Source organism: Schistocerca americana, chromosome 1 (genome assembly GCF_021461395.2).
Source record: "Schistocerca americana isolate TAMUIC-IGC-003095 chromosome 1, iqSchAmer2.1, whole genome shotgun sequence".
Taxonomy (NCBI): Eukaryota; Metazoa; Arthropoda; class Insecta; order Orthoptera; family Acrididae; genus Schistocerca; species Schistocerca americana.
The window spans coordinates 981,050,118-981,062,418 of record NC_060119.1 but is presented as its reverse complement, the minus strand read 5'-3'; the positions used below and the strand labels follow the sequence as shown (position 1 = coordinate 981,062,418).

The window sequence follows — 12,301 nt, the reverse complement described above, 5'->3', positions numbered from 1 at the left end:
TTGCCGTTCATGACATAAAAGCATCTGTACTAAATCCTCGCCTTCCTTGTGATGTGTGCAACTGGACTTCAGTGAGTATTCTTACTGTGGGAAAAATCGTCACAAATTGCGCAATTACGTTTTAAGCCAGGCCTACACGTAACGTTTTGTCATCAGTCTTGTATGATCACGCAGAACTGACAAGAGACACCAATCGCGCAGCTATACTATTCAAACTGTTGCTCAGTCGTTCCGAGGTAGTCGTAGAACAAGAAAAACGATGTGACGACGCTTGCGCAATGTGCTCTTAAACTGAAGAAGAAAACAAAGTCTACACGTCGTTCACGAAGGTCCCACGATTGTTTATCGAACAGAGGGACGTTCTACCATGTGAATTTTCTCCGTGTACTGCGGCACTAACCAGGAGATTGGCGCAATTATTTACGTATGGACACAGAAGGGTACTGTTAACATTTGTAACACCAGAAATTGAAAAAGAAGCCAGTGTCACAGGGCGGCTTTCAGCCCCCACGAGAGACTCGCCGCAGATTTTCAGCGGCTGGCAGGAGTTACAAGGACCTTTAATTGCCTAATTTTGTATGAGGGACGCAATAAATAACGGTTGGTGACCATGAAAATTAAGTGATTTTCGTTACTTAACTTCGTTTCGGAATTTTCTGTGTCTGACCATGATCTTCGACATTCAAGAAGGAAAGTAAATCAAAGAACCACAGCGAAAGTTTATAAATTCTTAGTTCCGGGTTCAGATCTCATGGACGATTTTATTTTCGTACATTGTTTGCTGTAAAATGATCAAAATGAGTTGATCTTTTTGGTGACTAACTGGTGTTGCTCCACGGTACACTTCTTTGTACTCTTTAACCGAATGGTGTATGGTTAGTTTTCCTTGTCTAGGTTGCTGTAATCCTTAGAGTATACTTACCAGAGGCAAGGAAAAATGTGGTACAGCTCTATGAACTCCGTGAACAATTCGTGAGTTCAATGTAGCCAGTCTATCGTTTTCTTTTGCCACTACACACACTAAAATGAGAGTTGGAACCTCTAGCATCACCGAGAGTTGATTGGCAGCAGAGCTAAATTTGAACGATAAGACTGACGAGCGACTACATACGTACACTTGTCGGTATTTTTGCATGTACTCAAACCTAGACCCCATCGGTCATTTGCGAATTCCTCAAACAAAATTCAATACACGCAAGAATGACAAACTTCCATCCTCACGTAACGTTTTATTTGACAAATCTGGCATGATCATGCAAGACTGACAAGCAAATAGTTGCGTGTGGACCAGGCTTTAAGATGTCTTACCTTTTCAATCTACCGGCAACCGAAAAATGCTCAAGAATTTGTCGAACGCAGATTTATTTCCGAAATCTCCTCATGACGTTCTCAGTAATATTGCAGGCTGGATTTTTGCTATACAACTCTGTTAACTGTGACTGTCAAGTTTCCTTCTAAAACAAGTTTCCTTCTTTAGAAGAAAGGAAGTGCTATACGAGCACTTCTGCGGAACAGTAGAAAACAATAACAGCAAATCGGTCAAAATCATTTTGTTTGCACTTTGCAGAGGACGGGGAATGACTTTCCAAACTCCCTTGAGGCAGAATAATAATTTCTTGATATTGTTTTGAAAATTTACCTTATGCAAACACTACTTATTTATTTTTATTCGCCCAGACATGTCTTAACACCTTTGTGTTATCTTCTGTGGGTCAAATTATGTTTCTGTGAAGTATAATATAACGTCTATAACAATTTATCTATTGGAGGCCTAAAAATTTTAACAAGTTTATTGTGTATGGTTTGTTTCGATTACTCACCTGAAAATTACTTTGTTCGTAAAACTACGATAGTATAGATGGGTTTTTGTGCAATTTTTGTCGTTTTTGACAGTATGTCATCTGCAAAACAGTCGTGAAGAAAATTCTTTGTGTTTCTGATGTACTCTTTCGTGGATAGTTGTTACGTATGTTACTGTACATTCCGTCCTGTTGCGTATCTCTTTTACTGCTTTGGGTACACTGTTTTCACACTGCCATTTAAAAAATTTCACTCGCAACTTTACTTCACACTTATTTTCCACAAAATGTGATTTGAGAAGACACTTCCGTCTCGTTACTCATTGAGAGGTGCTACATTGTCGTCGCTGCTCACTTACTCATTGTTTGCCTCATGTTTAATGTGGCGCTAATTTTGAGTGTTTTGTGACTCACAGATGATGGCACATGGGTTTCGAAACAAGTTTGGGTGAATAAAAAGAAATAAGTGGTGTTTGGATAAGGCAGATTTTCAAAACAACCCAATTTTAAACCGATAACACGAAAAAAATCAAGAGGCTCTTCAAACCTTAGTGATAGTAATTACTGTTAAACATTATAGCTTCCGCTTGCTGCCGTTAAAATTTGTTTTGTTCATCGCAATTGCAGTTTCGAGTACTGCCCATCTCCAGTCAGAAATTTCAAATGCAAATATGCACACAGGCAAAAATACAGCAGCTAGTGAGTAAGAACGGTTTGTAAGTCATAGAGTACACGAATAATTACCAAACCATGATGCAGGCGATCAGGAAAGGACGCGAATGTCAACGGATGATCTTGTTCAGCGAGTGGATCAGCCGATTCGAGAAAATCGTCTACGAAGGGCAATTCGGGACTAGGGAAGAGGAATGTTTTCTCGGCTGCACACTGCAACCGTAACAAAGACACTCCTTGCAGCGCTTTCGATGAGAAGTGTTTGGTCACCGCCAGCCGGGATGGCCGAGCGGTTCTAGGCGCTACAGTCTGGAACCGAGCCACCGCTACCATCGCAGGTTCGAATCCTGCCTCGGGCATGGATGTGTGTGATGTCCTTAGGTTAGTTAGGTTTAAGTAATCTAAGTTCTAGGGGGCTGATGACCTCAGACGTTAAATCCCATAGTGCTCAGAGCCATTTTTTGTTTTGTCACCCACCACAAAGCCCGGATTTAGCTGCCTCTGAATATCATGTCTTTGCTGAGATGAACCGCTGGCTATGAGAACAGCATTTTGGCACAGACAACGAGATGCAGACCACCGTAGCGGAAAGCACACGCGTTGCCTTCTGTGACTAGGATATTGGAAAGTTGGTACAACGCTACGACTAATTTGTAAGTCAGACTACCGACTATGTAGAGACATGGCAGGAAGTTGTAAGTTGTAGCTAAGTGCCGCAAATAAAACATTTTTGATTTTCACTGTGGTTTCCATTTCGCGATCGAACGGACATTGGGGAAAACGACAAAACAAGAAAAAATTGACTCTAACTAGCAACAAGTGTACCCAGACCCGCTTGTCGTGCAATATTTAAACTATTTCGCCGTTCGTCGCTATGCTGCTTGCAACTTAAAATATCGGATGGCCCTGGACTCTAAATGCTTCCATCCGCGGTGTACCTTCCGTTCACGATGTTCCTTTTTCGTGTTAAAAGTCAACGTAAAAGGCACTAAAAATGCGAACAAGAACGTATTGGCACGTAGGGCTGTCTTTAGTTACTTGCCTAACATCAAAATAATATGTCCAAATACCATAAAAGTTATACTCTCTCAGTTGAGTACCTATTATAAATACCTTTCAGTTAGGTACCTGTTACAATATGGTAGTAATAATATGATTGGAGATCAGTAAGCAAAGCTTTTCAATAGTTTCGACATCTGTTTTTCAAGGACACTTGCATCGTTTCCTTTAGCTCCGCGGTCAAGAAGATACACATACGACGTTTCCTCTAATCTCCCCCTTGCACGAAACTAATATGACCAGGGTTTCCTATCGCAAATTCATGTATTTGTCTTTCTCTATCTTCCCAGAAGTTTTGAACCATCATCGTGGAAACACTGAAAGCATCGACACAAGTTTGCAATATAATAATAGTGGTTTCATTTGGCGAAGCTGTTGTCATTGCTTTAGTTACTGCCTGGTTCGTTATTTTTATTTGCCTCACGCCACATCAGCGACGTGTTCCGCATGAGTTGTTGGCTCACTGGAATTCAGCATACTACATTGTTCTGCATTTTCATTCTTTTTGTATCATATTCTACACTGTTACTATTACGCGTGGCTGAAGTTAGTAAGTGATAAATTACGTCTTACTTAAGGCTACCCCTAGTGTTTGGAGGGCTACAAACCAAGCGAGATTGCGCAGTTGTTAGCACATTGGACTCGCATTTGGGCGGACGACTTTTTTTATTTTTTTATTTATATTTTTAAGGGACCAAACTGCTGAGGTCCTCGTTCCCTAGACTTACAGACTACTTAAAGTAACTTAACGCTAAGTACAACACTCACACCCATGCCCGAGGGAGGATTCGAACCTCCGGCGGGAGAAAAAAAAAAGTTCAAATGTGTATGAAATCTTATGGGACTTAATTGCTAAGGTCATCAGTCTCTAAGCTTACACACTACTTAACCTAAATTATCCTAAGGACAAACGCACACACCCATGCCCGAGGGAGGACTCGAAACTCCGCCGGGATTAGCCGCACAGTCCATGACTGCAGCGCCTAAGACCGCTCGGCTAATCCCGCGCGGCTCCGGCGGGAGAGGCCGCACGATTAGTGACATTCGTCTCTAACCGCGCGGCCACTCCGCGAGGCGACGACGGTTCAAAACTGTATCCGACCGTCCTGATTTAAGTATTCCGTGATTTCCCTAAATCGTTTCAGGCAAATACCGGGATGGTTCCTTTGAAAGGGCACAGCCGATTTCCTTCCCCAATCTTCGTATCCGAGCTTGTGCTCCGTCTCTAATGACCTCGTTGTCGACGGGACGTTAAACACTAATTTCCTCCTCGATGGCTGCATAACGTTTACATGTGTTTTCACTGCAGCTGTGAATTGCGTATGTCTGTAGACTGCTATATTTCTAACTGCACTGGAAAGAGTGACGTAGGGATCGGAGTATTCATAATGTCACAAGTAAAAGTTGACTTGTGGTATCGCCATTACAAAGTAAAGGTTAGGCAAACGAACAGAAGAAAAAGGATTAAGATATTATGTCCCGTCGACGACAAGTTCATCAGAGACGGAGCACAATCTCGGACAAGACATGGGACGGGAAAGAAATCGAAAGTGCCCTTATCAAAAGAACAATCTCGCTATTCGCTTTAAATGATTTAGATGAACAGCGGACGATGAGAATGGTCGCACGGGATTTGAAGCCTGTTCTTCCCGAATGCGATTACAGTGTGCTAACTACAGCACTGTTACTAGAAAATGATTTCAAGATAAGTCAGTTAAGTTTCAGAAAACATCGCTTTGGAACATCAGTGCACAGAAAGTTTCTTGGATGGGAAACAAGCTTTTTTTTGGTAGCTATTTCGTCATCCCCTCCATCCCAATCCTATCTGAACGAGGAATCCCATCCTAATGGTTCCTTTATATTTTTCTCGTGGAATTATAGATTAGAAAAAAATGAACTCATGCAAGAAACTCGTTTATAACAGTAACTACTAAAAGCAGTTTTCACGGATTATCCGACATTGTGTGCCTTTAAATAAGTGCTTGTTCTCCTTTATCCACAAAGGTCCCAATCAGCCATGAACTTTGCGACCTCATTATTACGAAGGACCAGCGTCCGAGAGAGAAGTACACAGCCAAGAGAAGATTTGAATAATGCAACACTTCCGCCATATCTAATGCGCAACACGACAGTCCACCGAAACTACGTACGAATATATCTTCTTTCCAAGAAAGAAGGCAGAGAAATTTCGCGTTTGATAATTTGTCAAGTTTCTAAACCTTTAAGGCACTGAACGACAGCATTGCTGTAATGTTTCCAGTCACGGCAATGGGTGTGACGTTTCTGTAACATCAGTGCATTGCAGAGGCAAGTTGTGATCTACTTCTAGCGACTATGCTTTTCTTTATGACACCGAAAGAATACAACAAATGTTTCAGATCGTTTTCTGGTCAACTTGTTCGTGCAACAAACACCAGTCCTACGGACAATTAGTGACTTAACATATTTAGGCTTTTAGTGATTAGCGCTGTTGGCTGCCAGTGCCGAGATCTTCGTACACCTCCACTTGCTCTCTGAACACACGGTTTTACACATTCGCTAGGCTCTGACATCGAATCTTAGCCATAAGATTCCTATCTTGGTTCCTCGTGTTCCCCTTAAATCGATACAAGCGCAAGTCGAATTGTCCACCTAATGTTGCCACAGTTGGTTTCTTGTTCTGCTCTCGTCATGAGCCGAGAGCTCTAATTTGCAGCACGGAGACGCAAGAAGTAAAAAAAAATCAAAAGCAAACAAAATTGCCCTCTTTATGTGAACGGCGACAGCGACACGACTAACAACTGAGCACATTCTTAATAGAGATACAGTGTTAGAATTAATATAGCTGCTAATTACTCAAAGTGCTCGCACATTGATACCGTCCTTCGAACACTGTGAGTTCTTACTTAGCTTTTCTGTGATTTTTCCCACACCAGCAAGAGATAAAGAGTGTATGTGTCAATTCAGTTCTATAGCTACTTGAAGAATATAAAAAGGGTAACGCTCTGTACAAATCAAAGAAAATGAAAATAACCTCGGACTATTCACTCATAGGGAGTGAATACCGGGTAGTTATAATTACAGAGCAGCTACTCGCGGAGGCCCTGTGTGGGCTGTAGTTATCGTATGGCAGCCAAGCTTTATAGATATGTTAATGTGCTGATGCGGAATCGATTTAAAATCGAAATAAACTTGTTCTAATTTTGGTCACCAGGTGGAAATCTGGCGCTGTACACTGTATGACGGTAGGACATTCACGCTGTCTTTTGTCAAACCATAACGTGAATGAACAGGATGGCTATAGAGAAAAGAGAGACGTTGACTGTTAGTGAAACTGTTTTATGTGAACAGAAGCAATTAAAGTGCTGCACTGAAAGAGTATCGCCGACTGATAGTTCTGAGGAGAAGCCCGAAGTCATTAAATGGTTTAAAGAAAATGATGAAATTCGAAAACACGGGTGAGCTTGGTGTGACACCTGGAAGAGGAAGGCGTCCTATCCCAGTGGAAGTTATTGACGAAGTTGCTGTTGCTGTAACTGACGATCCAGCACGTGCCCCAGGTATAGCTACAGTCCAATCCACGAACGATGGCGGTTCGCGCATGTCGAGGTACGGAGCGGAAGGCCATTGTTGACGATTGCAAGTGACAGTTGCGGTACGCTTCCTCTCGAAGAAAGCGTATATTCTGCAAATTAGGTCTCTCGCTTGCTTATGCAGAATTTATCACTTACCACCACCATTAGCGATGACAACTCGTAATAAATGAAATAGAAACTCACTAAACAACTCACTACGATCACATCTGATGTTCGCACTAGCTACGATATTCAGAGCAGAGCGCTCAGAACACTGCTGGACGCTCATTAGCTATCGGATTATGCGTGGCGTAGGTGCTCGGAACAAGCCTAAAAGCGACAGCCATCGTTCGTGACTCCAACTATAGTGCTGGTGCAGGTCACGAGAATTGTCCATCCAATGGTCAACAGTACGGAAAGTTTTGCACTCTATATTACATTGGTACCCGTACAAAATCCAGACGGCGCAACGACTGACACCTCATGATCTGTAGCAATGTTCTCAATTTTCTCTTCGTTTCTGGCAGGAATCGATGTTGATGATAAGTGGCTGGTCAATATTCTATGGAGTCACGGGGCACATTTTGCACTACAGGGTGCTGTGAATACACAGAACTGCTGAATATGGGGTGGTGTTAAACCGCGTCTTACTCTCGAAGCGCCATTGCACTCGCCGTATGTGACAGTGCGGTGTGGATTAAAAAGCACCTTTACTCTCGGTTCGTTCTTTTCCGAAAACAGTATCCCAAAGGGCCTGTCTGGCGTATCGTGACGTCTGTACGTTATCAAGACCTCCTTGTGCAGCATGTTATTCTTCCGTTGTAAGGGTGAAACTGTGTGGAAATCACTGTTTTCATGCGAGATGGTTGATTATTAAATCACTCGCTTGATCTTTCTTGCCCACCGCCCGTTCTTCGTCCACTACATATGGAAACATTTCTATATATCTTTCTTACGTTCGCAGCGCCAGATTTGCACTTGGTGGCCAAAATTCGAACTACATTTTTTCAGCATAAACCGGCTCTGCGTTAACGGTTGCCAATGCGTTAACGGTTGCCAAGTTGCCATACTATAATTATAGCCCACATTGGACCTCCCTGAGTAGCTGCACTTAAATGATAACCATCCAGTACAACAAAGTATTTTCATGTTGATGATGTTACTTGTGCAACCATCGCATACTGAAATAATTATATACACGTTCTTAAGTATGCTGTCACAGCTATTGACACTTTAAGGTATACTTAAATCACCATCTCATCTGCTAATAAGAAAATGCTTTAATTTTCAGTTCCAGTTACGTTCATTAAACTCCACCATGTGACAATCGCTGTGATCCTTAAGAAGTAGTTTGACACATGTAACACGTCTTTCTGTTACTCGATGCAGAAACTGTTTTAATATGTTCCAAAGCATTCCACAACGACACGGGCGCTTGTGCTATACTGAAGTTCGACAGTGAAAGTAAAATATTTTCTTACTAGCAGGTTATGAGGTGATTTATGTATACTTTAAAGTTGTGGACAGAATTATATACTATTGACTTTCAGGAAGATCAAAACATTCCTGAAAAACTGAAAGAAAACTTGCTTAAAGCAGAAAATGATATTTCTAGGATATTTTTTTTTTAACGGCTTATGAAGATGTGACGCTGACGCCGTTTGCAACGCTTTACATTGCTTGTCTCTCTTTGTAATTGGAAGATAATGTTCAGAAGAGATTATCTTTTCTTATGGCGCCATTTTGTCTACAATGTAGATGCTGTCCTCCGTTTCTTCCTGTCACCTGTTAAACATTTTTATCTCCGCACCCCAATTGGACCTGGGATCGGATTATATGCTTCATAATTTCAAATCTTTGCCTACCCCTAAATTTTCTCTTCCAGAAATCTTTACAATGCCGAGTATTTTGTCGTGGAACGTCTTCGCACATGCCCCAAAAATTTGGCAATTCTTCTAGTAATGGTTTTCCATAGATTTCTTTCCTCGTCTATTCTTTGTGCTACATCTTCGTATATTTCTCACTTTCACCGTTGATTTAATCTTTCAACAGTTCAAGTTGTCAAAAGCTCCTGGTTTCTTCTCTGGTTCTCGCGTGCTTCCAACTTTCACGTCAGTATAGTGTTATGCACCAGATGTAAGGTTTTAGACGTAGCTTCTTCAAATTCAACTAGAATATTTGCTACAAATTAAACTCTTTTATTGAAGAAATGTTTTTTCTATCCCAAAACCATTCTGATTTTTCCTTTGGTCCCACCATCTTGCGCAATTTCTTTACTTCTACCTTTTTCGTCTGCTGCCTCTTTTCGTTTATATTCGGTCCCAATTCAGTGGTAAGCAGGTACTCGAATCCGTCCACTAGTTCTTCTACGTCTCCCTTACTTTCAGCTACGCTTCAGCTTCTTTTTGTATGGCTGAAAAAGGAGTCGATAGTACCCGCACAAAAATGAGTTTATCTGCTAGTATGAATCTTGCGATGAGTTTTACAAACAGCTACGTATTTTACATTGTTCAAATATAACGTTCTCGTAAGCCGAAATAAATACTAACTGTCGAACTTTCCCTGATCGTGGGGCTTCCTAGTTCTGAATCGCTAGAAATCCATAGGAGTCTGAAGATTTCTGACCACTACTGTGTAGTGTACAGCTACTGCCAACGTTACAGATTTAACATACGCAATACTATTGTGCTGCATTGTACGCTAATAGGTCGTGTCACGTTGTGGGCTTGTTTGTTTCAAAATGTGCGATGTAGCAACTGTAGGCCCGTTGCGGGAGCTACATACTACTACTCGGTGAAGGTTTGTTAGAATACAGAGTTAAGTGAGAAATCTAATTAAATGCGTTTCCGAATGCTGTTTTTTGAGAACTGTGTGGAATTTGCAGGAATAAGCACCATTACTGAAAACGAATATGTCAATAAGGCACTATTACGAAATATTTAAGTGTTCGTTATTCCAGTGTGTTATTTTTAATTCTGAAGTGATCCCGATTACGAATAATATAGAGCACGGAGGCTGTGTGAGACGGAAGAGCTTGTTCCTTCCATGGTGATTTCAAATGGTGAGCGGCGCTTGCTTTCACCACTCTCTGCACCCGACGCAGTAAGCGATCAGGAAAAGTTTGACAAACTAATTCCATCAAAATTTTAAAAACAGTGGTATAAGCCCCACTCCATCCTCCCTACCCCAGTATCAATTACGAAGCATGGAGTGGCGTCTATTGCAGTAAGAGATGGATCTGCCTTTCACTTGAACACAAATCCTACTCTGTTTGGAATGAATACGCGACTCTGACGCTGATGAACTGCACTGTGCGCGCCAATGGTCTATTACTAACGCGTAAGTTCGATCATTTGCAGCCTTTTGAAGCCCGTGGTTCTGACGACCCACCTGTGAGAGAGCTCACGAGCGTCGATCCAGGAATGGTCGATGGCGGCAACGCCCTGCGAGAAGCAGTCTAGGTCGTTCTCGGAACGGTCATTCCGTGTGAGGTGCGACGGCGGCACGTTCAGGCTGATATCCAGCGGCGGGAGCGTCACGGACTTCCTAGTGGCCATCGGCATCTTGGCTGGCGGTCGGTACCAAACTGAGACCTCGGCCGCTGACCGCTCAGCTCTGCGGGAGGGCACGCTATCGAGGTCCTGGCCGGCTTCCAGATGATACGGCACAAAGTGGCCGATAACCCCAGTGAGAAAAAACACGAAAAAATAAAAAACGCTCGCTGCTTACACATAAAACATACTCGCTCGCGTCTGTCCACATGACAGCAGGATGGGCAGCACACACAGGACAGAGGATAAAGGACACACGTCTCCATCTACAGTAAAGAGAAACGAGAGACGGAGAGCATTTCGCGGCTACGTGAGCGTCTCCAAGTCTCGCATAAATTTGGGTTGTGCATTCAGACCTGTGCACCAGGCGCTTCACGAGCAAGAGTAGATATACAACTAGAAGGGTACCAGCGAAAAAATGCTCCTATCGCAGCACAAAAAATGCGAATATGTTCCTGTTTATTTAAAAGACTCTGCCTGAAAAGCGGGGTACCAGCTGCAACACACAACCTTCCTCAGCACCTCTAAAAACTTTCCCAAAAATTTTGGCATGCGAAAATATTCGCGGTTTTTTTAACATACAACTCACTTCAAGCTCTTACAAGCTTCCCTAACTGTACCTCACTCACACCCACTAGTCCATCGCTGAATGTCGCTCATACCCATCCACTCCCACTTGCCCATTCTCACTCATTCATTCAGCCGAACTCAGTGTCTCTCGTGGAAGAGTAAACATCTTTCAACAGTACAACTTGTCAAAAGCTCCTGGTATCTTCTCTGATTCTCGCATGCTTCCAACTTCCACTTCCGTATAGTGTTGTGCACCAGATGTACGGTTTTAGAAGTATCTTCATCAAATTCAACTAGAACATTTGCTACAAACGAAACGTTTATTGAAGAAATGTATATTATTCTGCCCCAAAACGCTTCTGATTTTTCCTTTTGTTCGACCATCTGGCGCAATTTCTCCAGTGTAATTTCCACAGTCTCCTTCGTTCTGTCCTACTACCACAGTCTCCTCTTACTCTCATTGTCACTGTCTCCCACTTGTTCCCTCTCTTACTGTTAATATCTCATTACTTCCTTCCTACTGCTGCTATCTCTTCTCGGTTTTCTCTCTCTCTCTTCCTCATTGTCATTGTCATTGTCATCACTGGCTCTCACCCACTTCCACTTTCTATTTATTCTTTCTCCTCCCCCTAGCATTGTCTCCTTCACTCTTTTCCCAGCACTGTTCTGTCACTGTCAACTGTGTTCCACTGCCACAGTGTCCTCCTCTTTCTCTCACACTCCCATTATCTCCTTTGATCTTTCTATAACACAACCATAGCAGACTATCTTTCAGTATTTACTGCTTTTCCGTCTCTGCCACTATCACTGTCTTTTTTTCTCTCTCAACATAAAAAAGCGCGAGTTGTTCGCATGCTAAAATTTTTGAGAAAAATTTTAAAGGTGCTCAGGAAGGTAGAATGAAGCAGCTAATACCACTCTATTCAGACAGTCTTTTAAATAAATTCTCATTTTTTGTGTCGCCTTAGGAGCAGTTGTCCGCTGGTTCTCTTCGTTTCCCTGCTGCAGCTGGAAATATAACTCATATGAAAAGAAATGTATTGGTGAGTTAAATCTTGAAAGTTTACTTGAGCGAACTTGAAATAACGCAAAACTA

The 12,301-nt window shown here is 42.3% G+C and overlaps 1 protein-coding gene across 3 annotated transcripts in view; it reads right to left on the bottom strand.

Annotated features, from left to right (window-relative positions):
* LOC124615874 (cytosolic purine 5'-nucleotidase) overlaps window positions 1-12,301 on the bottom strand; it is a 470,708-nt gene that overhangs the window by 396,186 nt on the left and 62,221 nt on the right. For 2 of the 3 annotated variants that reach the window (XM_047144044.1, XM_047144051.1), the window contains exon 1: window positions 10,475-10,679. The exons of the other annotated variant lie outside the window; for it this stretch is intronic. In XM_047144044.1, coding sequence (XP_047000000.1) covers window positions 10,475-10,647 — 173 coding nt within the window. In that variant the 5' untranslated portion in view covers window positions 10,648-10,679. Of the gene's footprint in view, window positions 1-10,474; window positions 10,680-12,301 lie in introns of those variants that run through there. 3 annotated transcript variants of the gene reach the window in all.